This window comes from Podarcis bocagei, assembly GCF_964188305.1.
Source record: "Podarcis bocagei genome assembly, chromosome: 5".
In the NCBI taxonomy this organism is placed as follows: domain Eukaryota; kingdom Metazoa; phylum Chordata; class Lepidosauria; order Squamata; family Lacertidae; genus Podarcis; species Podarcis bocagei.
This window is the reverse complement of record NC_138129.1, coordinates 17,030,639-17,056,785: the sequence shown is the minus strand read 5'-3', so window position 1 is coordinate 17,056,785 and position 26,147 is coordinate 17,030,639. Positions and strand designations below refer to the sequence as shown.

The following is a 26,147-nucleotide window of genomic DNA, read 5'->3' as shown; positions in this document are numbered from 1 at the left end:
TGTCCGAGGCCTTAAGAAATGTATATAAGCGGTTGCTTTGCCCCTGTTGTCCTGCTCAGTTTGTTCTTGCTGTTATGACTGTGTCTTGTCTTGTGGGAACCCACCTACACTTCAGGGGAAACTTCTACCCGTGATCCACAGCAAGTCAGAGTGGAGAATGGTGAGCTAGCTCTGGTGTAAAGCAGATGAGAACAGACGAAGTCCCCTGATGAACTGAGCCAAAGGCCCATCTACCCCAACTTCATGTCCTCACAGTGGCTAATCAGATGCTCATGAGAAACCCGCAAGCAGTTTGTTTGGACTAGATGATTGCCAGGGTCCCTTCCAGTTCTATGATTCTATGAAACGGGACCTGGGTGAAGTGGCAAACTGCCCACCTTTGATTCCCAGCGACTAATATCCTTTTTCTTAGTCGGAGATCCTCATATGTTTAATTGAAACAGTTCTGCTTCCCTGCGGTGTGACTGCAACATGGAATGGCCTTCTTAATTCTCTTCATAATGTATGAAGACAAAGCATTTTCAGGAAGGAAACAAGTCTCTCTCTCCCCCCCCCCCTCTTTTGTAGATCATGCCCCCCCCCTTGAAAGATTAGTTATGAAGTTTGCTTACTGCTGTTGGAGGCGTTCCCCAGAGACAGAGGAAAGGAAAACAATGCAGGGGGGAGCTCTCTTAAAAGATGTCGCTTTTGTTCACAATCTCAGTGCACATCTGTAAGCAGATGTTGGAGGGATAAGAGAGTGTTTTGGGGTGTGTGTGTGTTTTTAACAAAATAAAAGAAGGAAATGACACTTCTGTCGGCGAGATTTCTCAGAATTATTTGCCTGAAGACTTCTGATTTAACTGATCTTTCTGACAGCAATAAATTAATTCAGTATTTCTTTTTAAAACTTGAAAACAAGTACTTGAAAGGGAGAAGTACGTCCTGACATTTTTCATTTAGCAACTAGATGGTGTGTTTTTCTTCCCTGCTCTCCTCTCCGTTGTGCTCAGAACATTTCTTTTCCTCCCCCAACCGCCCCGTTCTTCAATGGATAACAGGTTTCTTCCAGTGAAATGTCACAAAGACAGATGATTGTTCAGAGGTCTAACAAAATGTGACTGGTGAAACCAGATGTAATGAACCAGACACAGGGCCGTGAACTGAACTCAGTGGCAACTTGTTTTCAATCGAGCAAGCCTTGAACTGTAGTGCTGGGAGGCAGCTGAAGGTCTTCTAGCTGAACCCCTGGAACAGAGGCTGGCTGACTCACACTCAAACCTCATTAACTGACAGGCGATTTAAAGCATCTTCCATGTTGCACTACAATCTGTCACTTCTGCAGCTCCCAGCCACATGCATTTCCCATCCCTGCCTGTTCTTTTTCCTACTTTTCCTTACAAATACTTATTTCTGTTAGGATGGCGTCATACACCTCACCAAAAAGAAAAAGACAAAAAGGGGGGGGGAGAGACATCAAGGCACACTTTCCCATAAGCTTTGCTCATTTATATGTACAGGTGCAAATTTAGTAATAATTGCTGTCCTTCAAATAGAAATGCAGTACCTCCCATACGTAGAAGGCAATGGCCTGTGAGCCAGCTGTTGATTTAGAAGACATCGGAAGACAGCCTTGTATAGGGAATTTTTTAACGTTTGATGTCTTACTGTGTTTTAATTTGTTGCAAGCAACCCAGAGTGGCTGGAGTAACCCAGTCAGATGGGTGGCATATAAATTATTATTATTATTATTATTATTATTATTATTATTATTATTATTATTATCATTATCATCATCATCATCATCATCATCATCATCATCATCATCATCATTATATTACTTCAAGGTGCTCTCCCATCTAAGGTTCTTTACCTTTAAACCAGACTCAGATCCCACAACCCTTCAAAAAGAGGGCTAACCTTTGCAAAGTAGGACGTGTGATCCTCATCCCTTTCACTCTCTGCCTCATTTCTTTGGCAATCACTTGTAGCTAAATAAGATTGTCTTCCAGAAGCACGGTTTTCACAGTGGGTCCGTAAGTGACTGTGGAGGCCAGTTCTGGATCCACACGTCCCACAGTGGGGACATAGGTTTCTGGGCAGGAGATGATCACGGTGAGTGTTTGCCAAGCGTGCCTTCCTCTTAGCACATTTCTCCCTTTCGTCCTGAGTTTGAGCATCTTCAAAGTCTTTCAAGAGACCTTTGATAGAGGCTGTTCTCCAGCTGGAATGCTCGCAGGCCAATGTTTCCCAGTTGCCAATGTTTATTCTACATATTTTTAGATTTGCCTTGAGAGAGTCTTTAAATCTCTTGTTGACCATCAACATTACGCTTTCCATCTTTTAGTTCGGAATAGTTGCTTTGGAAGACAATAATCAGGTATCCACACAACACGATCAGTCCAATGAAGCTGATGTTGAAGAATCATTGCTTCAACACTGGTGATCTTTACTTTTTCCAGTACATTGGCATTAGATTGCTTATCTTCCCAAGTGATGTGTAAGCATTTTCGGTGACACTGTTGATGGAATCTTTCAAGGAGTTAGATATTATAAGTGGTCCATGTTTCTCCATGCCTTTTTTACAACCTTCTAATCTTTGGCACTTTGTCCCTTGGTCTGGGGCCTAGTGTCTTCTCTAACATCTCCTTCTATTCTGCCATGCCTGACCTACTGTGAGAATCAGGCAACTCAGCCAATCACTGCCACAGGCTTTTCCACCACAATCAACATCACCACTAAGGCCACAAAATTAGTTGGGATTCCTGCATAGCAGAGGGTTGCTCTAGATCAGTGTTTCCCAACCTTGGGCCTCCAGCTGTTTTTGAACTACAATTCCCATCATCCCTGACCACTGGTCTTGCTAGCTGAGGATTATGGGAGTTGTAGTCCAAAAACAGCTGGAGGCCCAAGGTTGGGAAATGCTGCTCTAGATGACCCCTGGGTCCGTTCCTATTCTATCATTCTATGATATCCGTTACAGCAGAGGTGGCTAATCCCCAGCCAAGGAGCTGGATGACCACCCTTCTGCCCATCAAAGTATATGTAGCACTGAGTTGGGATGAGAGGTTTAAATCTGTCCTGATAGGGAGGCAGATTGTCCCCTCCTCAGTCATCAGATGTCCCATTTGATAATTATTTGCTGCATTTGGGAGGTCTCCAGCTCATTCCACTGAGTGTGGACCTGGGCTTCTGCCCTGAATTTCTGCTCTGACAGTACCACTGCACAACTTGCTTCTTAGCCACATTGCCTCCATGAAGCGTACAAGCGGACCAGGAAAACTGAAGTGTTTGTCCTTGGCATCTGCTACATCAGGGTACACTGCCATGGATCAAGGAGGTTCTACTTTAGATGCAAATGAGCAAATGCCTTTTGTTGCTGTCCTTTTGTAACTGTGGAGAAGTAATGAGTCTAGAAACAATGATGCCAACAGACTGCAGACAATGAGAAGAGAACAAATGTGGAATTGTCTGGCAAACAAACGTCATTAATATCAACCAGCTTTTTAAGCAAGCAGATGAAGCCAGCAGACATGTATATAAACAGTGCCAGAAATGTTAATAAATGTTGCTTTTCATATCCCAAGACTATAAAATGTAAAATATTCATGCCAAATGTGTGACTCATGTAGATATAACAATATCTTCCGTTCAGCGATCATCAAGCCAGTTTAGTCCATTAAAACCATTTAGAGTACAAAGCTATCACTGAAATTGTTTGTAGATTTGATCAGCGTGTCAGCTGAGTGAGGAATTAAATGTGCAAAGTTTATTTTACCCTTTTTTAATATTCAAAGCACATCCTAACATGTCACTGAAATAAGAGGCAAACACATACGAATGGTTTTTTAATGGAACAGGAGAGCATCTACAATAGACCAATATGTGTGGTCCTTGCTCCAGAAGTTACGAGTTCCCATTGTGGCAAAAGCCCACAGTGAGCCCTCCAAAATTAAAAGTCCTCCTAGGTCTGCTCTTCTATTTCATAATCCAGGTGGGAGGGGCAAAGCTGGCTCCATATCTGAGTGGGCCTTGGGGCAAAGGACTTGGGGATCAGCACTCCCTCTTATGTGGAGGGACACCCCCCCCCAGACTTAGCTGCAAGTGATGGTGGCCCCAGTGGCTGGTGGCTGCCATCTTAATTTCCCACATTGCTCAGAGTGCTTAGCACAGTGTCATTCCAAGGCATTTGTGGGAAATTTAAATGGAGCCTGCCCACTGTAAGGGGCTCAAGGCACACGTCAGAACTGGGGGGCTCTGCTAGGGCACTGGGGTCTAGGCAGCTGGCATAAGCTTCCAGGTGCTGCTAGCAGGCCTGGGAAACTGCATCGCTGAGTAGCCCCTTACAACAGAGCTGGATTTAGGGTGGTGCAAGCTATGTAGTGAGAGCTGGACCATAAAGAAAGCTAATCGCCGAAGAATTGATGCTTTTGAATTATGGTGCTGGAGGAGACTCTTGAGAGTCCCATGGACTGCAAGAAGATCAAACCTCTCCATTCTGAAGGAAATCAGCCCTTAGTGTTCACTGGAAGGACAGATCCTGAAGCTGAGGCTCCAATACTTTGGCCATCTCATGAGAAGAGAAGACTCCCTGGAAAAGACCCTGATGTTGGAAAAGATTGAGGGCACAAGGAGAAGGGGACAACAGAGGACGAGATGGTTGGACAGTGTTCTTGAAGCTACCAGCCTGAGTCTGACCAAACTGCGGGAGGCAGTGGAAGACAGGAGTTCCCGGTGTGCTCTGGTCCATGGGGTCACAAAGCGTTGGACACGACTAAACAACAACAACAAAGCTATGTAGTCGCAACCAGGTGCGCAGCCGAGGAGGGCACCTTCTCAAATCCCAGTAAGCACTTGCTTGGCTTCAGGAAGGAGGCGTGAGGGTTCTGACAGGGTACTGGAGTCTTCCTTCCTCCATCCCCAAGCTCGGCAAGTGCTTACTGGGCATTGGGAAGGAGATGGGAGGGCTCTAGGACCCTGTCAGAGCCTCACACCTCCTTCCCAAACCCCAACGGCAGCAAGAGCCCATGGCCTCAATTAGGTGGCATATTACCAAGGTCCACACCTGCTTACAGCAAAAACAACTCCCTTCATATAGAAAACTAGCAAGGAAGCAGTGCACCTTCAGGTCACCTGAAGGTGGTGCCTCAAAAGCCCTCGGTCCACTTCCAGTCCTTTTTGGAGCAAGTTGTTCATGAGGCGCTTTGCTCCTCATCCTCTTCTTGCCTCTCTGAACTCCCTTTTACCATCATTTTGGGTTTGCCCCAGTATCTTCCCCTCCCTCTGCCTTGGGCAGAGCATTTCACTCTAACTTCTGGCTCTAACTTCTCATGCCATTTTTCAATCCCAGAAAGGTTATATTTTATTTTCCTTCCCCTGTGCATGGAGGAGTTGTTTGCCTACATATAGAGACATGCATCTCACGCAAGGATGGCAGCAAGGAACCCAGGCTGCGGGCACCATGTTTAGGGTGCTGCACCCTTCACTTTGTGCCTTTATTGTATTTCCATTTCTCAAATGGTTTTGGCAGGTTTTTGAAGTGCTACCCGAAAAGCCTGCAAAGCCTGTAAATATGAAATAAAGATTCACTCCATGAACACTGATGCTTCTCCGTGGACAATGGTGCTTCTCTCCTACCACCTTTGGTTTGCACACTGCAGTCTGTCTCCTGCCATGGAGAATCTGCCAGCCAGCAGCAACCACCCTCGATAGAATGAATCAACACCATGAGATCAACAGGCAGCTCATTCAGTAACCCACATTGCAGCATTCTCTGCATATGAATTAAGTCCCAGACCTGAATACCGTACTAAGATATGACCATGGGTTCCCCACTCCCACCCCCAAGCAAAACTTCAAAAAGAATCTCCCTGGCAGATCACCATTTATTAAGCCAGTGCACATTCTCTGTGCTGTCAGAATGGGATGCAAGGGACGGTGTTCTTTGCCACAATAACAACAAGAAGGAAGAGGTAGGGAAACAGTTTTGTTACAATTGGAGCTACAGAATACTTCATCAGAGCTGACAGGGCATGGCTGGGTTTTACGCTGCCTCAGCATTGCTAGCATGATAAAGTAGCAAAGAACAAGGCCCATTGGAAAAGCCCTTTGCAGCAAAGTGACCCATCACGAGAAATATGCTGAGGTTCCCCCCACTCTCATTCCATATGGACCCAGATCCCATTTGAACATGGCATGAAATATAGCCTGGGCAATAGGGAGCAAGGGAGAAGATGATGTGCACTCCCCTTTCCAAAAAAAGGGGGGGGACCTCTTTGAAAAATTGCATTTTGATGCACAAGCTCCCAAGACAATGCTAGTTTGCGCTGCACAATTTATATATAGGTGATCTATTTAAAAACAATCTCCCCACAGGCAGGCAGAAGGATGGGGAGGAGGGTTGCAAAGGAGAATGTGGTGGCTTGTAAATTGTCTCCATCTTTCTTTTGCCCTTTTCCAGGATCATGTTAAAAATGACAAAATACAACCCAGTTGGACTCCTTGCTGCAAGGCGTAGGAAACTGCTGAAAAATGCATCCAACTATCTGTCCACCCAGTTCAAGGGATGCGGGTGGCACTGTGGTCTAAACCGCTGAGCCTCTTGGGCTTCCTGCTTAGAAGGTCGGTGGTTTTAATCCCCGTGATGGGGTGAGTTCCTGTTGCTGTGTCCCAGCTCTTGCCAACCTAGCAGTTTGAAAGCATGCCAGTGCAAGCAGATAAATAGGTACCACTGCAGAGGGAAGGTAAACACCGTTTCCATGTGCTCTGGCACTCGTCACGGTCCTCTGTGCACCAGTAGCAGTTTAGTCATGCTGGCCACTTGACCCGGAAAACTGTCTGTGGACAAATGCTGGCTCCCTCAGCCTGAAAGCAAGATGAGCGTCGCAACGCCATAGTCACCTTTGACTGGACTTAACCATCCAAGGGCCCTTTATCTTTTTAACCTTTTACCATCCAATTCAGTACTTTGTGCGCTCCAACCTACAGCACCTCTCCAGAGCTACCTTTAAAACTGAAGGTGCAAGGGATCAAAGCACACATTCTGCCACTGAGCTATGACCCCTTCCCTAGTACTACTCACCCTTCAGCAGACAGAGCTACCCAATCCAAACTGCAGTGTGCCACCAGCAAGCCCTCGTCAGAAAAAGCACATGCAGAGCAAATTGCTTCAGGCATAACACAGCAGACGAGACAAAGTCAAAATATAAATGAATGGAGATCAGACATTATTAACACGATGCTCGGTTACTGGTTGGCCATTTCTGTGTTAGGTGGATCAGAGTTTGGCAGGTAGCAATCTAGGGATGGCAGAATCAACATTTGCTTTTAAGCACTGCAAGAGGAAATGACATTCACTCACACTTTCTGACACTGGGTAGTGCAGCCATCAGCACAGATTCCATGGATGTTCATGTTGTTGTTGTTGTTTAGTCGTTTAGTCATGTCCAACTCTTCGTGACCCCATGGACCAGAGCACGCCAGGCACTTCTGTCTTCCACTGCCTCCCGCAGTTTAGTCAAACTCATGCTGGTAGCTTCAAGAACACTATCCAACCATCTCATCCTCTGTCGTCCCCTTCTCCTTGTGCCCTCCATCTTTCCCAACATCAGGGTCTTTTCCAGGGAGTCTTCTCTTCTCATGAGGTGGCCAAAGTCTTGGAGCCTCAGCTTCACGATCTGTCCTTCCAGTGAGCACTCAGGGCTGATTTCCTTAAGAATGGATCGGTTTGATCTTCTTGCAGTACATGGGACTCTCAAGAGTCTCCTTCAGCACTATAATTCATAAGCATCCATTCTTCGGTGATCAGCCTTCTTTATGCACAAATTGTAGCCCTCATAATCGCCTCCACAACTCCACATATATCCAGCCCATGATAACAACGAACATTTTGCTAGTGATCAAATAATAAACAGGCAACTGAGCATTCAATTAACAAAATATTGACTGGTCACCATGACGGGCTTCCTAACACTCGATTACTATCTTTTTCTTTCTTGCCAGCAGACCACAATCTGCATTGATTTTGATGGAACAGCCACAATACCTCTATAACACCCCTTACCTATTTTTATTTTTGTTTTCATTTTCTGTAAATTTTAACCCCATCTCTGAGGCAGAAAGCGGCATTCCGTAATTGTTTGCAAACTGCCAAACCTTCTGCTGCTGGCTCCTTGAGCCGTCACAGAGTTCCCCTGTGCAGTTTCAAATGTTTATTACTTAATGAACTATGCATAAAATAATATAGAAAGCTGTTGACATATCCCTGCATCTGTTCATTACCTAGGTAATAATGCCCTGTGCCTTTTAATGAGTGATTAAAATTATCCAAAGTAATAAGAACTGTATTATCATATTGCTTATTAACATGATAATCCAATTAGCCTTGTGTTGAAACAATGATTATCAGGTTGTTAAACAGTGGCACCTAATTATTTTTAGAGACAGTTTGGTGCACTCTGAGCTCACAGGTCTGTATACTTGACCTGCCTTGTTCAGTGGAAAAGAACCAGTCTGTTAAGCACTAAAACAGATACTGTATGCGAAATTACAGTTCTCTGGATGTTATTGGACTACAGCTCCCATGTTCACTGACTGTTGGCTGTGTTGGCCGAGGCTTTGAGACTTGGACTCCTGGAGGGACAGAGGGGCTGCTTAGATCAGTGTTTCCCAACCTTTTTTGGGCAAAGGCACACTTGTTTGATGAAAAAAATCTCGAGGCACACCACCATTACAGCCCCGTGACATCAGCGCGCAGCGTCACGCCGGGAGGGACGCACGAAAGTGTAAGTTTCAATTTTTTTCCCTCCCCCTTGCCGGGGAACCTCCAAGCTTTGGGGGTGGGGGGGGGAGGAGGCAGCAAAGCGAGGCAGGAAGGAGAGCGCGGCTTGGCTGGGTGAGCTTTGGCAGGGGCAGGGAATGAGAGCCGCGAGGCGGGCACTGCGGACGGAGGCACTGCCCGCTGAGCTCGCAGGCAGCCAGGCAGGCAGACGGCGAGAGCCCCGCGCTGGGCCGCCTCTCCTCGCCGCCGCCGCCCCGCCTCTCGCCGCCCGACTCGCCTGCCTCCCTCCAGGCAACATCTCGCGGCACACCAGGCAACATCTCGCGGCACACTAGTGTGCCACGGAACAGTGGTTGGGAAACACTGGCTTAGATGTTCACTAAAGGCATTAAACAGAAGTTTCAGACCCAAAATCAGAAGCCACAGGGAAGCATTGTGCTGACCTTCTTCCAACTTAACATGGTGGTTAGAGTGATGGACTACAACCTGGGAGACCAGGATTAAAATCCCCACCCAACCATGAAACTCACTGGGTAACCTTGGGCCAGTCACTGTCTCTCAGCCTAACCTACTTCACAGGGTTGTTGCGAGAATAAAATAGGGAGAAGGAGAACCACATACAACATCTTGAACTCCTTGGAGGAAATAAGGAGATGTAAATGTATAGATTTTACTTTCTTGGGCTCCATGATCACTGCAGATGGTGACAGCAGCCACAATATTAAAAGATGCCTGCTTCTTGGGAGAAAAGCAATGACAAACCTAGACAGCATCTTAAAAAGCAGAGACATCACCTTGCCAACAAAGGTCTGTATAGTTAAAGCTATGGTTTTCCCAATAGTAATGTATGGAAGTGAGAGCTGAACCATAAAGAAGGCTGATCACCAAAGAATTGATGCTTTTGAATTATGGTGCTGGAGGAGACTCGTGAGAGTCCCATGGACTGCAAGAAGATCCAACCTATCCATTCTGAAGAAAATTAGCCCTGAGAGCTCACTGGAAGGACAGATCGTGAAGCTGAGACTCCAATACTTTGGCCACCTCATGAGAAGAGAAGACTCCCTGGAAAAGACCCTGATGTTGGGAAAGATGGAGGGCACAAGGAGAAGGGGACAACAGAGGATGAGATGGTTGGACAGTGTTCTCGAAGCTACCAACATGAGTGTGACTATGTTGGGCCTGGCGTGCTCTGGTCCATGGGGTCACGAAGAGTCGGACACGACTAAACGACTAAACAACAACAACAAATGTATAGCTTATTTGGGCAAGTGTGGGAGGACCTGTATAACTTAAAAGAAAAAGAACAAGATCCAGCCTAACTAGGTCTCAGCAATCCAGTTTTCATTTGGCCACTCAGTTTATCCACTGCAAGATGATCAACTGGAGATCACCTTTTCAATAGTCTTGTTGAAGTGTTCAAATCAGCATATATGGCTAACATACTCTATAAAATAAAAAAATTCCTTCCAGTAGCACCTTAAAGACCAACTAAGTTAGTTCTTGGTATGAGCTTTCGTGTGCATGCACACTTCTCCAGAAGAAGAAGAAGTGTGCATGCACACGAAAGCTCATACCAAGAACTAACTTAGTTGGTCTTTAAGGTGCTACTGGAAGGAATTTTTTTATTTTGACTATGGCAGACCAACACGGCTACCTATCTACTACTATAATCTATAAAGAAACTGGTCCCAGGCTGTTAAGTGTTTTATATATCAATAATAGCACCTTGAACTCAGCCCAGTAGTTCACTGGCAGGCAGTGAATATATTTGAGCACAAATGTCAGTGTGGCATACTGGTTAGAGTGCCGGACTATGACCTGGGAGACCAGGGTTCGAATGCCCACTCAGCCATGAAGCTCACTGGGTGACCTTGGGCCAGTCACCATCTCTTAGGGTTGCTGTGAGGATGAAATGGAAAGGAGGAGAACTCAGCAGTGGAGGAAGCCTATTGGGTGCCCTGTGCCCAGGGGCAGAGCCAGCCACCTGTGGGGTGGGGCGAGCTGGGGCAGGACGCTCCATGGGGACTCCGAGGAGTCTGCTTGCCTCCTCCCCCTCAGCCGCTCTACAGCTGAGGGGGAGGTGGCGGGTGGACCGTTTGGGGCAGCGCAGGGCCTGCGGGCACCCAAGCCACCATGTCACTCCCAAGAGAAACATGTGGCTAAGGTGCGCTGCAGGACCCGCTGTGAGTGCCGCCCGCCATTTTGTCACCGCCCCTCAGTGGTGACACCTGAGGCGGACCACCCCCACCCTCCTTCCTGCGCCCCTGGGAGAACCATGTACACCACCTTGAGCTCTTTGGAAGGTAAATGTTATGTACTGAAGTTCTCACCCTGGGCCAGCAGGGGGATACTGTAGATCGTTTTCACTCAGGTCCACATATGCAAATAAGGGATTGAAAGTGACGTTCAGTGATTGGATAGTTACAGAAAATGGTTACTGTTGTGTTCTAGTGGAGCTCTATATAAGCTGGCTGGCTGAACCTTTCAGTTCTGTTCTGTTCTGGCCTGTGAATAAACAAGAAGTGTTTGAAGAATCGCAGTGTCGTCTGATATGTTCACCCGCAACTTAACAGTAAAGGATAATATAAATGTAATAAGCAAGCAATTGTGGTGCAGCATTTTGTGCTAACTGTAGTTTACAGGCCAAAAGAACTTCAGTTTCTGTTCTTGGTGATCTTGCCCGTTCTAGATTTTCCAAACCTATCTGTGCATGAGTCCTGTTGTACAGTCTCATCACTTATGAAACCCTGCTCAGCTTCTTAACTAAGGCAATTCGTTGTTTTGTTTCTTAAGTTGTCAGAATATCATACCACTCCCAACGCCCATTTAAGCAAGCAGCAGAAAAAGCTCAACAACTTTGGGGAAAACACTAAAAAAAACCTCAACTTTTTCTGTCCAGATTTTCACTGTTTGAAATATGACAACCCTAATTTTGAGCAACCAGTGTTTGCAGTATTCTTTGTAACTGCATTTTCCAGATCCCGATCTGACAACAAAGCACAGTTGACAGCAGAGATTAGTGTGTTTGGAATTGGGCAGGGCACCCAATATTTATTCTCACCCTGAGACCACTATAAAGCCTGTCTAGGTCCAAGAATCACCCAAAGCCAGAGCCAATCCTGGTATAATGCCAGAGCTGAGAGAAAAAATGTTATTTTCTATGCCTGACATCCAGCCATCTCTACAAAACTAGCTATTGCTCCCTGATCAAAGTGAATGTTCAGATTAGCAGTTCAGCACCTACTTATCACAAGAGGTTGAGGAAAGATCTACTTGAAATTACTGAGCATTCACCAAACGAAGCTCCCTCAAATATTTCATTCATAGTTCATTGAATCATAGAATTGTAGAGTTCAAAAGAGCCCAAATTAACTCCCTGCAATGGGGAATGACAGCTAAATAAACTCTGGCAGTTGACTCCCTCTATCCCATCACCTGAACTGGGCAAACCTTTGGAAAAGATCCAACAGCAACCAGCCTAGAACATTCAAGAACCTGTGATTCTTCCCATTATCTAATACTCAAAGGTGTGCTGAATATGCTTTATTAGCCTTCTCAGTAGTCAATGACACTGTCAACATAATGGGTGCTTCCAGGCAACCTGTTTATGGAGCACTCCTTCTGATTTGCTTGTGCAAAGTTTTCAGAAAGGTTGTATTAAGTTAGCTGCTTATGGCACAGTCATTCTGATGGCAGGGAAGGCTTAAGTCATGTCACATCAAGGACTGGCCGTCCCACACTCTGCAGGGCACTTTCTGCCTCACTTTCCTTACTGCAAAAGTCCACTTTCCCTTTCTTTTCTTGGAAGCAGGTTTGTAGTCCGAGAGTGCCAGATCCACACTAACTGAGCACCCTGAATCTGGGTGTGAATCCCACCCATGAAGCAAGGACAGTCTGGATGTGTGCAATGTTTAAGCATGGCTAAAGCAGTCGGGGAAATTTGCACTCCTAAAGGGAGGGGAGGGGTTTTGCCATCCCGCTGTGTCCTCTTTGAATTCTTAAGCAGTCAGTCAACACTACATCCGATCTGGCTCTATGAGCAAAGTAATAATGACAAAGGACCTGCAGGTCTCCCCTCTCTTTTCTTACTTGATAAAGGCTTGGGATAATCTAGTCAGGCGTAATAAAACCAGAAGGTGTATCACATCTGCTGGAACACAGCCCTGACACACTCACAACACCCCGTTTGCTGCTACTCGCTGCTTGCCTTCCTGACACTAGTGGCAAGCAATTTCCTTGGAGATGTTTGATCATTATTTCTTGCTCCGTTTGGCCGAGCACTTTAGCTGCCAAATGTTTTGACGAAGTGTAGCTGCCAACTAGATCGGCATCATAACTCCACTCATGGAATGACCCCGTTGCAAAAGGTCTTGTGACACCTAACCAAGATTCGCAGTCCATCTGGCTTATGAGCATTGTAGAAATGTGAGTGAAGAGACAGGGATGGATTCACAGCCAGCCCAGCGCTTGAGTTTAGCCGAGTCATTTTGGAGGGGGTATTAAATGCTTGTCTCATTAGACATCTTGTCCAATTTCGACCTTGTTGCCACAATCGGAGTTTGGTAAAGAGATATAGATTGCAGTGGAGTGCAGAAATAAATAGTCTGGGAAGACTGCAGGTTGAAAGAATAAAGGAGGTTTAATACTCCTGGCAAACAAAGCCATTCTGAGCACAAACTTAACTATGGCCATCGTGGAGTGATGAGGTTAATAAAGGGATGGCTCAACACTCACAGGCTGAAGAAGAAGCAGGAGAGAAGTAAAGAGAAAACAATGTGTAAGAAGTTAGGAAAGAATCAGCAAGGAAAGAATAGCTACTCGGCTCATTAGTAAAGAAACGGCAAATTGGATGAACTATATTTGGATGCACTATAAACATGCAACACCAGATGGCACCCGAGAGCAGGAAATTTTAAATGCAGTTTTCCATATACCGTATTTTTCGCTCCATAGGGTGCACCGGACCATAGGGCGCACCTAGTTTTTAGGGGGGGAAATAAAGGGGGGGATTATTATTTTTTCCCAGCTGCGGGGCAAGGGCGGGGGAAGCCTGAGCTTCCCCCAGCCCCAGCCCCCAGAACAGGTCTAGGAGCGGCAGCAAGATTGTGCGCAACCTCGCCGCCGCTCCCAGAGCTTGCAGGGCTGGGGGCGGGGGAAGCCCGAGCTTCCCCTGGCCCCATCCCCCAGAACAGGCTGCTATCCACAAGCCTTCGGAGCCTTACGGATAGCTGCCTGAAGCCCGGGGAGCGCAGCAGAAGTTGGCGCTGCGCTCCCCGGGCTTCAGGCTGCAGGCTGCTGTCCGCAATCCTCCGGAGCCTGGCAGGAACTCCAGGCTGCCTGGATAGCTGCCTGAAGCCTGGAGAGCGAGAGGGGTCAGTGCGCACCGACCCCTCTTGCTCTCCAGGCTTCAACGAAAGCCTGCATTCGCTCCATAGGATGCACACACATTTCCCCTTCATTTTTGGAGGGGAAAAAGTGCGTCCTATAGAGTGAAAAATACGGTATATATTTTTTTCTTTTATTAAAACAATCTAATTTCTGACTTATTTAAAGCAGGTTTTTCCTGTGTTTAGATCCACCCTAGATGGGGACTTCTGAGCAGCTCCTGAAGCCAGCCAGAGACAACTGCTCCGGGCTGCTGAGACTGCCGCTGCTGCATTTCCTGGGGACATTAGATGAAATCTGGGGATATTCCAGGGATGGAATATGTCCTGGGACTTATTTGCAAATCCGGGGACTGTCCCCGGGAAATGGGGACATCTGGTAACCCTACCCTAGATTGTCTTTTCTATCGGCCCCCTACTGGTTCATGTAACTTACTGCAAGCACTGTTGTTTTACTTCCAACAATCAGAAGGGTTGTAGCTCAGGGACAGAGCAGCAGCGTTAAATGCAGAAGGTTCTAGGTTCAATCCCTGTCATCTCCAGGTAAGGTTGGGAGACCCCTGTCTGAATCCCTGGAAAGCCATTGCCAGACAGTCCGTGTGGACAATACTGAGCTAGATGGAGCAATGGTCTGACTCTGTATAAGACAGAGCTTTCTGTGTACTCTAGCAAGTGATATCTGTGCACTCACATGCATACGGATGCAGATGTGTATTGCCATTCATATCCAGTCCCTACAGAACTTAATGGATGTGTGTCTTGCAGACATCATGGAGGATGTTGTTATCCACACTATTAGTGCATGTGCACATGTGAACCAATATCTTACAGATACATTCAAAGAAATGTCGGTCTGGGTATCTTTTCTGGAGATGACTGAACTCTGCGGACCTACTTGCAAAGCACATTTCTAGTTTAGAAACACCAATATTGACTTGCTTATTTCTCTTATAAGCAGGAAGCAACAAGGATCAACCTAAATAATAATAATAATAATATTTTTTTATTTATATCCCGCCCTCCCCAGCCGAAGCCAGGCTCAGAGCGGCTAACAACAGTAAAATAATACAACATTCTAAAATCATTTCATTATAAAATCAGTTCAAATCAAATTAATGACAACCATTGGGTTAGAGTTCTGTGAGGATTGCCAAAGGAGGGAGTCAGGCTGTGCCCTGGCCAAAGGCCTGGTGAAACAGCTCTGTCTTGCAGGCCCTGAGGAAAGATGTCAAGTCCCACAGGGCCCTAGTCTCTGGTGACAGAGTGTTCCATCAGATTGAACCCACAGCCGAAAAAGCCCTGGCTCTGGTTGAGGCCAGCCTAACCTCCCTGTGGCCCTCCAAAACGTCTGCATGTGAAACTGCTTTATCAGCTTGAAGCACCAATACTGGAAGTGAAAATAGCAAAATGGATAATGGATGTAATTCACACAGGCTACCTACTCCCACATGACATGGACCATAAACTTCTAAAGTTCATCTAATCAACCATGCACACTAGTTTATGGTGGGAAAATTCCCCAGGGAATTCCCCAACTATTATGGATAGGCTATTTTGTAGGAACCACTAGAGCTTCTCTGGAAGGGAGTTTACTTAGCTTGAACTATCACATGGTTCCCTTCAATGGTGCCATGCTCATTGCTCAGAGCAAAGCCAAAGTAAAGACATTATTTGAGAACATGAACCGAACTCCAGTTGAACTGAGTTTCTTAATGGCAACTACTAGCCCATCCATGGCTACTGGTCACACATTCAACCTGCACATTCAGATTCTGCATGGCACTGAATACCAACTGCTGGGACCAAGAACAGCAAAGATCTGCTGCCTTTGTGTCCTGTTTATAGGCTTCCCGGAAACATCTGGTTGGAGAAGATGAAGCACTGATCTGATCCAACACGACTCTTGTGTTCTTCTATCCCTATCTGAAGCTGCTAGCTAGGTACTACAAAAAATAACTAGAGTTGGATAAAGACCTTCAATGCATTGCACATACATTATTTCATCAATCATTCTAATGCTATAAGGCTGGTCAGTATTATTGCAATGTAAGGGGGGAAGGTAGTGGCACCTTCTATCATATGTAGTGGACATGTAAGGTAGTAAAAGAATTTTGGGAAATGATATATAATGAATCCAGGGGGAAATGTTTAAAATAACTGTTTGTTAAAAAAAAGAACAAACAAAAACCCCTGAAGCCTTTCTTTTAGGAATTCTAGGTTCCAAAATCTCAATGGAGCAGAAAATACCGTATTTTGCGCCCCATAAGACGCTCCGGCCCATAAGACGCACCTAGTTTTTTGGGGGGGAAATAAAGGGAAAAAATTATTTCCCCCCCAGGCGCGGGGCTGGGGCAGCCCGAGCTTCCCCCGACCCCAGCCCCCAAACAGGCAGCTCTCTGCAAGCCGTGGGAGCCCAGCGGTGGTTCCCGCTGCTTGAGGAGAGATCCGCGAAGCCTGCACGTGCTGGGATCAGCGCTTGCAGGCTTCGGGATGCCTGCAACTCTCCCCAAGCAGTGGGAACGTTCCCGCTGCTTGGGGAGAGATCCGCGAAGCCTGCGCGTGCTGGGATCAGCGCGCGCAGGCTTCGGGATGCCTGCAACTCTCCCCAAGCAGTGGGAACGTTCCCGCTGCTTGGGGAGAGATCCGCGAAGCCTGCGCGTGCTGGGATCAGCGCGCGCAGGCTTCGGGATGCCTGCAACTCTCCCCAAGCAGTGGGAACGTTCCCGCTGCTTGGGGAGAGATCCGCGAAGCCTGCACGTGCTGGGATCAGCGCTTGCAGGCTTCGGGATGCCTGCAACTCTCCCCAAGCAGTGGGAACGTTCCCGCTGCTTGGGGAGAGATCCGCGAAGCCTGCACGTGCTGGGATCAGCGCTTGCAGGCTTCGGGATGCCGGCAACTCTCCCCAAGCAGTGGGAACGTTCCCGCTGCTTGGGGAGAGATCCGCGAAGCCTGCACGTGCTGGGATCAGCGCTTGCAGGCTTCGGGATGCCTGGAACTCTCCCCAAGCAGTGGGAACGTTCCCGCTGCTTGGGGAGAGATCCGCGAAGCCTGCACGTGCTGGGATCAGCGCTTGCAGGCTTCGGGATGCCTGCAACTCTCCCCAAGCAGTGGGAACGTTCCCGCTGCTTGGGGAGAGATCCGCGAAGCCTGCACGTGCTGGGATCAGCGCTTGCAGGCTTCGGGATGCCGGCAACTCTCCCCAAGCAGTGGGAACGTTCCCGCTGCTTAAGGAGAGGTCCGCGAAGCCTGGAGAGCGAGAGGGGTCGGTGCGCACCTACCGCTCTCGCTCTCCAGGCTTCAGCGAAAGCCTGCATTCGCCCCATAAGACGCACCCACATTTCCCCTTCATTTTTGGAGGGGAAAAAGTGCGTCTTATAGGGCGAAAAATACGGTACTATTTATGCATGCGACCGCAGCTGTGCGGATGTTATTGGCCCAGAGATGAAAAGAGGACAAAGTCCCGGCCAGAGAAGAATGACAGATTAAGTTGATGGATTATGCTGCAATGGCAAAAATGATTGGAAGAATCAGAAATCAGGAAGACCAAAACTTTGATAAGGAATGGGGGAAATTTATAATTGACCTTAAAAACCATTGTAAACAGTTAGTAGGATTGGAATAACACTTGTAGTTTAATGGTGGATTTTGGATATAATGAAGATGTAAAAGATTTGGATTATTATAAAAGATGCAGGAGGAAACGATTAATAATAGGACCCACAAAGGAGGAGGCAAGTCCAGGAGATTCTTTGGAATCTTGTTTTTACATTCTATGTTGGATATGTGATTGTAAAATTCTAATTTGAAAAACCAAATAAATAAATTTATAAAAATAAAAAGTGGCCTTTTTTTAAAGCTAACAAGTCCATGACTGTAGTGAAATTTGGACTCCCCAGCTTACACTCTGAGCCATCATTCATTTACAACAGCTCCCTTAACTCTCCCCAATGTAGGCTCCACTGTCACAGTCAGCTGTGGTCTCTGCTTTGCCAGCATCCTGTTATAGCACACCAGACCTGACTCTTTAGCGCAGTCCAGCCTTGGCTGCTTCTCTGAGTTAATAAGTCCATTTGGCGTCAGCACCAGCTCCCTCAAGGGGTTTAATAAATTGAAAGCCTCCATGTGAAATGCAAGTCACGCCCATTATGTCAGTGGAATGTACTTCCAAGTGTATTTAGGATTATATCTCCAGCAGTTAAATCAAACATGGGCAGACTTTCTGGAAATAGGTGTAATGCTTCAAACCAACTTTGGAGCCACAATTATCTAAATGGCTTTTAACCAGCAGTCTGCCAAAATTGCATCAACACAGAAGCACTTTCATCAGAGGGGATTATGCGTTGAATGATCTACTTGTCACATGGGGGCTTTTCTGCCAGCAATACAACCCCAAAATAGCCCCCTGCCATTTTCTTGGAGAATTATGTATCGGAAAAGAAATGTCTCCACTTTATCCTAAAGTTTGCAGCTTGGGATGCAGGAGAAATTTGGTTTAGTTTGGATTTTAATGCAAACCTACCAAATGCTAGGACAATATGCAAACTGAAACACAGCTATCTTGCAAAATTTTGTGCTGCTCCAAATATTATGACACAGTTCTCCAACCAAATAATGCATACAACAATGTTCATATTGGAGGGGGGGAATATAAAAATGCATACATTTGTGAAAGTAGCACGTAAGAATGCCATTATATTACAGGAAATTGCATGCAAAAAAAAATGTGTAGCAAGCAAAATGACAAACCAAAATGTGTGCATTGGGAGAAATTTGCACTATGATGCTTACAAGTTTTCATGAGGACTTTAAAAGAAATATTGCAAAGCCATGCAGAAACTGCAAGAAACCAAAAATTGACATATCCATCCCTCCCTGATTACCACACAGTGATATTGCTCATTTTGTAATGCTAGACCAGCCTTCCACCAAGCTACTGGCCTTCAGATGTTTAGGGATACAACTCCCATAATCCTTGATTATTGACCACCCTACCTGAGACTGTAAATCCAAAAGAACTGGAGGGCACAAGGTTGGGAAAGGCTGCAGCAGACATTACTCTGGGAGGGAGTCCAGTGCTTTCAGCATCAGCCACACATCTCCCAGCATGCCTAGCTTTGGCCTCACTGTTGTGGTGAGGGTTGCTTTTGTGGGTGCCCCTACTATGCTCAAGTCATAGGCAAAGCTTCCACCCACACAATCACAACAGATTGCCTGGTTATGCGCCACAGATTATTTGGATGTTTCATGGCCTCATTTGTAGATCTCTTCCCTCAACCCCAGTGCTCTGTATCTTGCGAATGCTGAGAAGACCACAGCTCTTGGTATCAGGGCTGTAAGCCAAATCACCTCTTCCTCCTCCCTTTATAGTTCACTTAGTTTTAATCAACCACTTTGCAGCACCATATTCCCCAGGCTTCTTATCAATTTTGTTAGACTTTTAGTTAAAGGCCACCTCTCCTATGCTATTGATTTCCCCCCACCGGTCCTTGGCAAGGTTGTTTGGGGTTGATTTTTCACTGTATATATACAGCAAGTGATCGATTGCATTTAAATAAGGCAAAATTAATCTATATCTCTTGGTATGTATATTCATGGACTCCAAAGAGATCTTTCGCAGCTCGATTCATAGACTCTCTTTTTTTCATAAACATTACATTGCAATGTAATTTTGTTCAGGGACTGGAGAAATTGTTAAATAAGACCTTCCAGAAAAGCTCAGTTAGTAGGGAGGTCTTGTTGTAAACTTAAATGGATGCTCACCACTCCAGATTCACATGAAGAAGCCAGTTTACATCTGCTTTATATCACTGTTGGCTGTGGCAGAGTGACCACCAAGCAATCCAGGATCTTTGGATCGACATGCCCAGGTACCACTCATTGTTACAAGGAAAGACCATCTTCCATATATTTTTTTTCCTTTTCAATTTACAGTGGTACCCCGCAAGACGAACGCCTCGCAAGACGGAAAACCCGCTAGACGAAAGGGTTTTCCGTTTTGGAGGCGCTTCACAAAACGAATTTCCCTAGGGGCTTGCTTCGCAAGACGACAGCCCATAGGGAAATCTCCGGGACAGCGGGGAAGCACAGCGCGTCTTCCCCACTGTCCTCGGACCTCCTCCCACCGCCCGGCATCGGAACGAAGCTCCGATGCCGGGCGGGGGGGGAACGCCTCCTCCCGCCGCCCGGCATCGGAACGAAGCTCCGATGCCAGGCGGGGGGGGACACCTCCTCCTGCCGCCCGGCATCGGAACGAAGCTCCGATGCCGGGCTGGGGGGGAACGCCTCCTCCCGCCGCCCGGCATCGGAACAAAGCTCCGATGCCGGGCGGGGGGGCGGGGACACCTTCTCCCGCCGCCCAGCTTCGGATGGCTTTCCTGAAGACTTGGGGTGGGAGGAGGGTTTTCCTTCCCACCGCCAACATTCAGAATGCTGTTCTGAATGTTGGCGGTGGGGAGGAAAAACCCTCCTCCCACGCAAGCCCCGGGAACAGAGGGAAAGCGCTGCGCGCCTTCCCCTCTGTTCCCGTACCTGTCCTGAAGGCTTGCGGTGCGGAGAAAAGCCCTTCTCCGCACCGCCAGCCTGGCAAGCGGTTTCCCTAGGAACGCATTAATTGATTTTCAATGCATTCCTATGGGAAACCGTGCTTCGCAAGACGAAAAACTCGCAAGAAGAAAAAACTTGCAGAACGAATTAATTTCGTCTTGCGAGGCACCACTGTACTATGACAGTAGAACACTGGGAGCAAAATAGAATCAATGGATAAACTGGAGTAACCCTATCTCCCAGCCCCACCAATTAATATTTGTCTTCGCCAACTAAAACGAGTGTACATTTTTCAAGATAAATCATGGCAAATCAGAAGTTAAGGATGCTACATTTTCTAAGTGGGTAAGCCATTAATGCAAAAATAAATTTTAAAAAATAAATCACAGACTGTTAGCAAAAAGGTAGCCTTGGCTAACAGGACAGGATCATGAACCAGCATGAAGCAGAAATTCACCAGTTCTCCACCATCCAGCAAAGAAAAAAAGGGGGGGGACAATTCAGAGACATGAGTACTCTGTAAAATAAATAAATAAAAGTTAAACCGCAACCCTGGTTTAAATTAAGCTGGTTAAAAGCTATCGGCACCCAGTGCTTTTTTTCTAGGGGGACGCAAGGGTACACATACCTCTAAACGTTTTGTGAATCTAAGTTTGGCCTCACTGAAGGGAAGTATTTCAATATGAGTAGGAAAATGAGAGTACCCCTAAATAATTTTTTTTGGGGGGAGCACTGTTGGCACCAATAAGATTTAAGCAGCCAGTGTACATATTGGCAGCTGAAAGCTTGATTAATCTACTACAGTGGTACCTTGGGTTAAGTACTTAATTCGTTCCGGAGGTCCGTTCTTAACCTGAAACTGATCTTAACCTGAAGCACCACTTTAGCTAATGGGGCCTCCCACTGCCACCATGTCACCGCCGCACGATTTCTGTTCTCATCCTGAAGCAAAGTTCTTAACCCGAGGTACTGTTTCTGGGTTAGCGGAGTCTGTAACCTGAAGCGCATGTAACCTGAAGCGTATGTAACCCGAGGTAACACTGTACTGTATAAACTGGGAAAATCCACCATCCCTGATTTTAGCTAATTAGAAAGCAGATGGGGATCAAGACAGTGTGGGGCATTTGCTTTGGTGGATAAGGGAACTGCAGAATGACAGTTGGAAAGGGGGCACAAAATAAAAAATTTAAATGTTTGCATTACTACACAGATTAGCTGCGGTATTTTGAATTAGTGCATTTTCTAATCCAATCAGTTGATCTGCACAAATATGTTTTCCATCATACCAATATGATGCTACCCACTTAGAGGTTTTCTAACCATCAAGCATGTGTGTGTGTGTGTGTGTGTGTGTGTGTGTGTGTGTGTGTGTGTGTGATAAATAAGATAAATAAATAACAGAGTACAAAACCCAATCTTACTAGTTAATTGGAAAACCATTTAAAATGCATCACCTAAGACAGCAGCCCAAGAACCAGAACCAGCCCTGCGCAAAGAGGGTTTGGAGTGCTCTGCCAGCAAACACTCTGTTTTAGTGACACTGACTCCAACATGAAATACCATCTCGTGGGGAAGCATTTCTGATTAAAAACCAATTTTAAAGCTCTCATTTTTAATCCGTGGTTAATGAAATCATTGGCCCGCTGCCACAATTAATCAAATAATAGTAATCTACATTAGAGATCGTATTTCAAGTAGCCCTGAGGGAAACTTGGCATCAGCACAAGGATTTCTCTTTGCACAAGGGAATGTTGCGTGGCGAGTTCCTGCCTCCCCCCACAGAAATAAAGACACGAGACACCAGAATTTAAGGTTAATGGGTCAAATTAGGCCACAACTTTATTGATTACAGTTATTGAGGGGTATTGGCTTAGGCATTGGTCCTATCAGCTAACCGGCTTCAGCCCGATTGGTTGAAGACCGGCAAGGGTTAACCACCAGTAGGGGGAGTCCTGCTGATGCACATCAACTAGGAGCTCCCCCGGGGTCACAGATCGGGGGCGTGCCGTAGGCCCACACCTCCATAGGCTTAGGACAAGGCGACGCCCCCCAGAATCCTTTACCGGACTACCCTTCGATTTGGGGGAAGGTGATGGCACTTCCTTCCCCCACCCTCTTCATCTGCAAAACAATACCCCTACCAATGCCTAACCGCCAATGCCCAGGAAGTTGTGACGATTGCTACGAGGTAGGCGAAAAGCCAAATGGCTGGTGCCAATTTGCCAATTGGAAAAAATTCCTACCAGGCCCCTTGACAGTGACCAACCGGAGTCCATAGCAAGGTCGGAGAGCCTAACGGTTCGGCGGGATAGGAAAATCTGATCAGCTGGAGCGCAGAGAGGAAAAGAGGGCGGTCCTTGGCCGCACCGGCCCATATTTAGGGCCAGGCCATTCCCCCCCCCCCGTGCCAGCCGATTGGCTGGCCGGAGGGAATGACGCGTCCAAGGATTCCCTTAGTATCGCGGGGGCTGTGCCTGAAGCCCACAACCCCACCTCCTCTCCAGTTCAGAAGAGGCTTTCTCCCCCTCTCTTCCCCTCACATGCCCCCCTACAGCTGCTCTGTGGGAAGGTGCTCCCCACATGTGTGGGGTGGGGAGTGGGGAAAGTCCCATTGTGCAAGCAGAACTTGGTCCATTTCAAACAAGGGTCCATCTGGCGCAGTATTGTCTATATTGACCAGAATCGGCTCGCCTGGGCTTCAGACGGAGGTCTCTTGTAGCCTTACTCTGATATGGTGGAAATTAACATGACACCTTCCGTATTCAACTCAGATGCTCTCCCTACTAAGACCCTAAGTACCAAAGATTGCTGATGATCTTACAGCTGTTGCACTCTTGTATCTTCACACTGGAAGATGGAGGCACCAATGGTGTTCTTAGGGCCAGATTAGATGTGAGGATCCAGCCATATCCATGTATCTGTTCAGCAGAAAGTGTATCTTTCATTTTTAAACATGTAATGAAACATGCAGGTCCACTGCTCCAAACATTTTTATAGAAATAGATAGATAGATAGATAGATAGATAGATAGATAGATAGATAGATAGATAGATATAGATAGATAGATAGATAGCATTGTAACCTACCCACTCCCACCCCAGCTCAGCTCACTTTAGTCAGAGAATCCAACTAAACATTAGGAAGAGCTTACTGACAGCCAGAGTTGTTCTACAGTGGAGTTGGACTACCTTAGAAGGTGGTGGACTCTCAACTGGAGGTCTTTAAACAGAAGACCATCTGTCAGGGATTCTTTAGCTATGGGATTGGACTCCATGATCCTTCCTTGGTAGGGGCAGACTTTGGCAATCTTTGTTAATGCGGCATCCTGTTTGAGGCCAAAATTTGATGCCCCAAAAGGAACTTCTCAATTATGGATCTTCTCAACGTTGCACCCCCTCAGCTCAGTGCCCTATGCAGGGGAAACTGCCTGCACTGCCCTAAATCTGACAAGGGATCCTTTGGATTCCTTCCAACTCTACAATTCTATGATTCAATGAGTACAGTGGTACCTTGGTTTACGAACTTAATCCATTCTGGAAATCCGTTCATAAACCAAAACCGTTCTTAAACTGAGGCGCACTTTCCCTAATGAGACCTCCCGCCACCAGTGCCCTTCCACCGTTCAGATTCCGTTCTTAGACCAAGGTAAAGTTCTCAAACCAGGACACTATTTCCTTTATTTTATTTTATTTATTAAAGTTCTTATGTTACATCGGTAAACATTATTATATTACATCACAAGGCTTATTATACTATAATTTTCAACATGTATACAAAGTTTATATACTAAAAGAAAATAAAGGGGGGAAAGGGGGGGGGAAACAAGGACAAAAAACTATTCCAAAATCATATATGTACCAACACTTTGGACTTCCTGTCTATCCCGTTGTATATTCCTTTTTTACAAATGAATGTACTCTTATTATTGTATATTTCTTTACATTTTATCTAATACATTCCTATATCAATATGTACCCTTGGTCTTATTTCTCAACTCAGTCTCTCTCCCACATCAATTGATTGCTAGCATAGATAGTGAACCTTTACTGTATTTTTGAACATATATCTTATATCTCTCTCCCAAGACACTATTTCCAGTTTTGTGGAGTTTGTAAACCAAATCATTCTTAAACCGGACTGTTCTTAAACTGAGGTACCACTGTACTGAAGCAATGCAGGGAAAATACAAAGCAACAGTGAGCAATGAGGGAAGAAAGCAGAGGGGCCTCACTCGACTTGCCTGCAGGATCCACTTAAAGTAAAGCATAGACATACACACACACACACCCCACAAGTCTCACTTGATACATGAATGAAGCAGACACAGGAATAAATGCACATGTGCCCATCACATCTACTTTGGTCCCTAACAGTTACTTAATGATTATCTAGGCTCTTAGGCTGCTATCTCCAAATCACTTAAGCTTGCTTAATCCTGACAATGGGACAAAAGTGGATCCTGTGAAGTATACTGCATTAAGAAGTCTGTATGATCGCTCTATAAGGAGCTAACTCAAACTGATAATTCTTATCCCCCAGCAGCCATGTAAGTGAGGAGCACAGGATTGCAGTCTTAATTGATGGACTCCTCTTCCTATGTTAGACAATCTGGAACATCCCATGAGTGTGGGGCTTCCATATAACAAAATCCCAGACAATGCTGCTTACAAGTTGCTTGCAGGCAGGCTCATATTAGTTGTGCCTAGCAAATGCCATTGGCAGCTAAAGGGAGAAAGAATGTATTCCTTTACCTGTGGAACGACATCCAGAGCTTTTGTGTTCTCCATCGCTTCTCCTTATTTCAGCAGTTTCCCACAAGAGTCCATTCTGTTGTTTATTTATGAAGAACACTTGCTTTTCCACAGTACAGCTTTTCCCTTTTCCCACTCTGCTTCTCAGAAGTTCTCGACCAGAACAATTATTAATTAATTGACCATTTCTTCCTCGTATGTGCTCATATCTCAACGAGAAAGGGAAGTTACCCAGACGGTTTCTGGTAATTACCTCTGAAGGGAGGGGAGGACAAAGCTTGTTTGCTTTATTTCTGGTTTCCCTTTTCGTTACTTCCTTTTAGTGGATATATCAGAGACATAACCTAGTAAATACACCCAGGTTTATTTGAAAGCAGTGTCTGTTGGTTGCTGGAGCAACATTTGAATAGGGAGAGCTGTAATCTATGGGGTTGTTCCAGTGGCGTAGCGTGGGTTGTCAGCACCCGGGGCAAGGCAAGTAATTTGCGCCCCCTAAGCCATGGATTTGCGCCCACTAACCCTAACCCCCAGATGCTGCGCCCGGTGCGGCCGGCCCCCCCTGCACCCCCCACGCTATGCCACTGGGTTGTTCAGTTCTCCAAGCACAGGTACAGGTCTAGGAGCACTAATGTCTTTAGCATATGCGCCGCCGGGGTGCAAAGATCCACCCAGTGCCCCCAAATTTAGTTTAGGCGCCCCCCAAAGGTGTCA

General features: G+C 46.3%; 1 protein-coding gene across 3 annotated transcripts in view; it reads right to left on the bottom strand.

Annotated features, from left to right (window-relative positions):
• LOC308588017 (formin-F-like) overlaps positions 1-25,767 on the bottom strand; it is a 79,123-nt gene extending 53,356 nt beyond the window's left edge. For all 3 annotated transcript variants that reach the window (XM_081196160.1, XM_081196162.1, XM_081196161.1), the window contains exon 1: positions 25,437-25,767. In XM_081196160.1, coding sequence (XP_081052286.1) covers positions 25,437-25,472 — 36 coding nt within the window. In that variant the 5' untranslated portion in view covers positions 25,473-25,767. The remainder of the gene's footprint in view (positions 1-25,436) is intronic.
• Between the last annotated feature and the right edge of the window lie 380 nt (positions 25,768-26,147).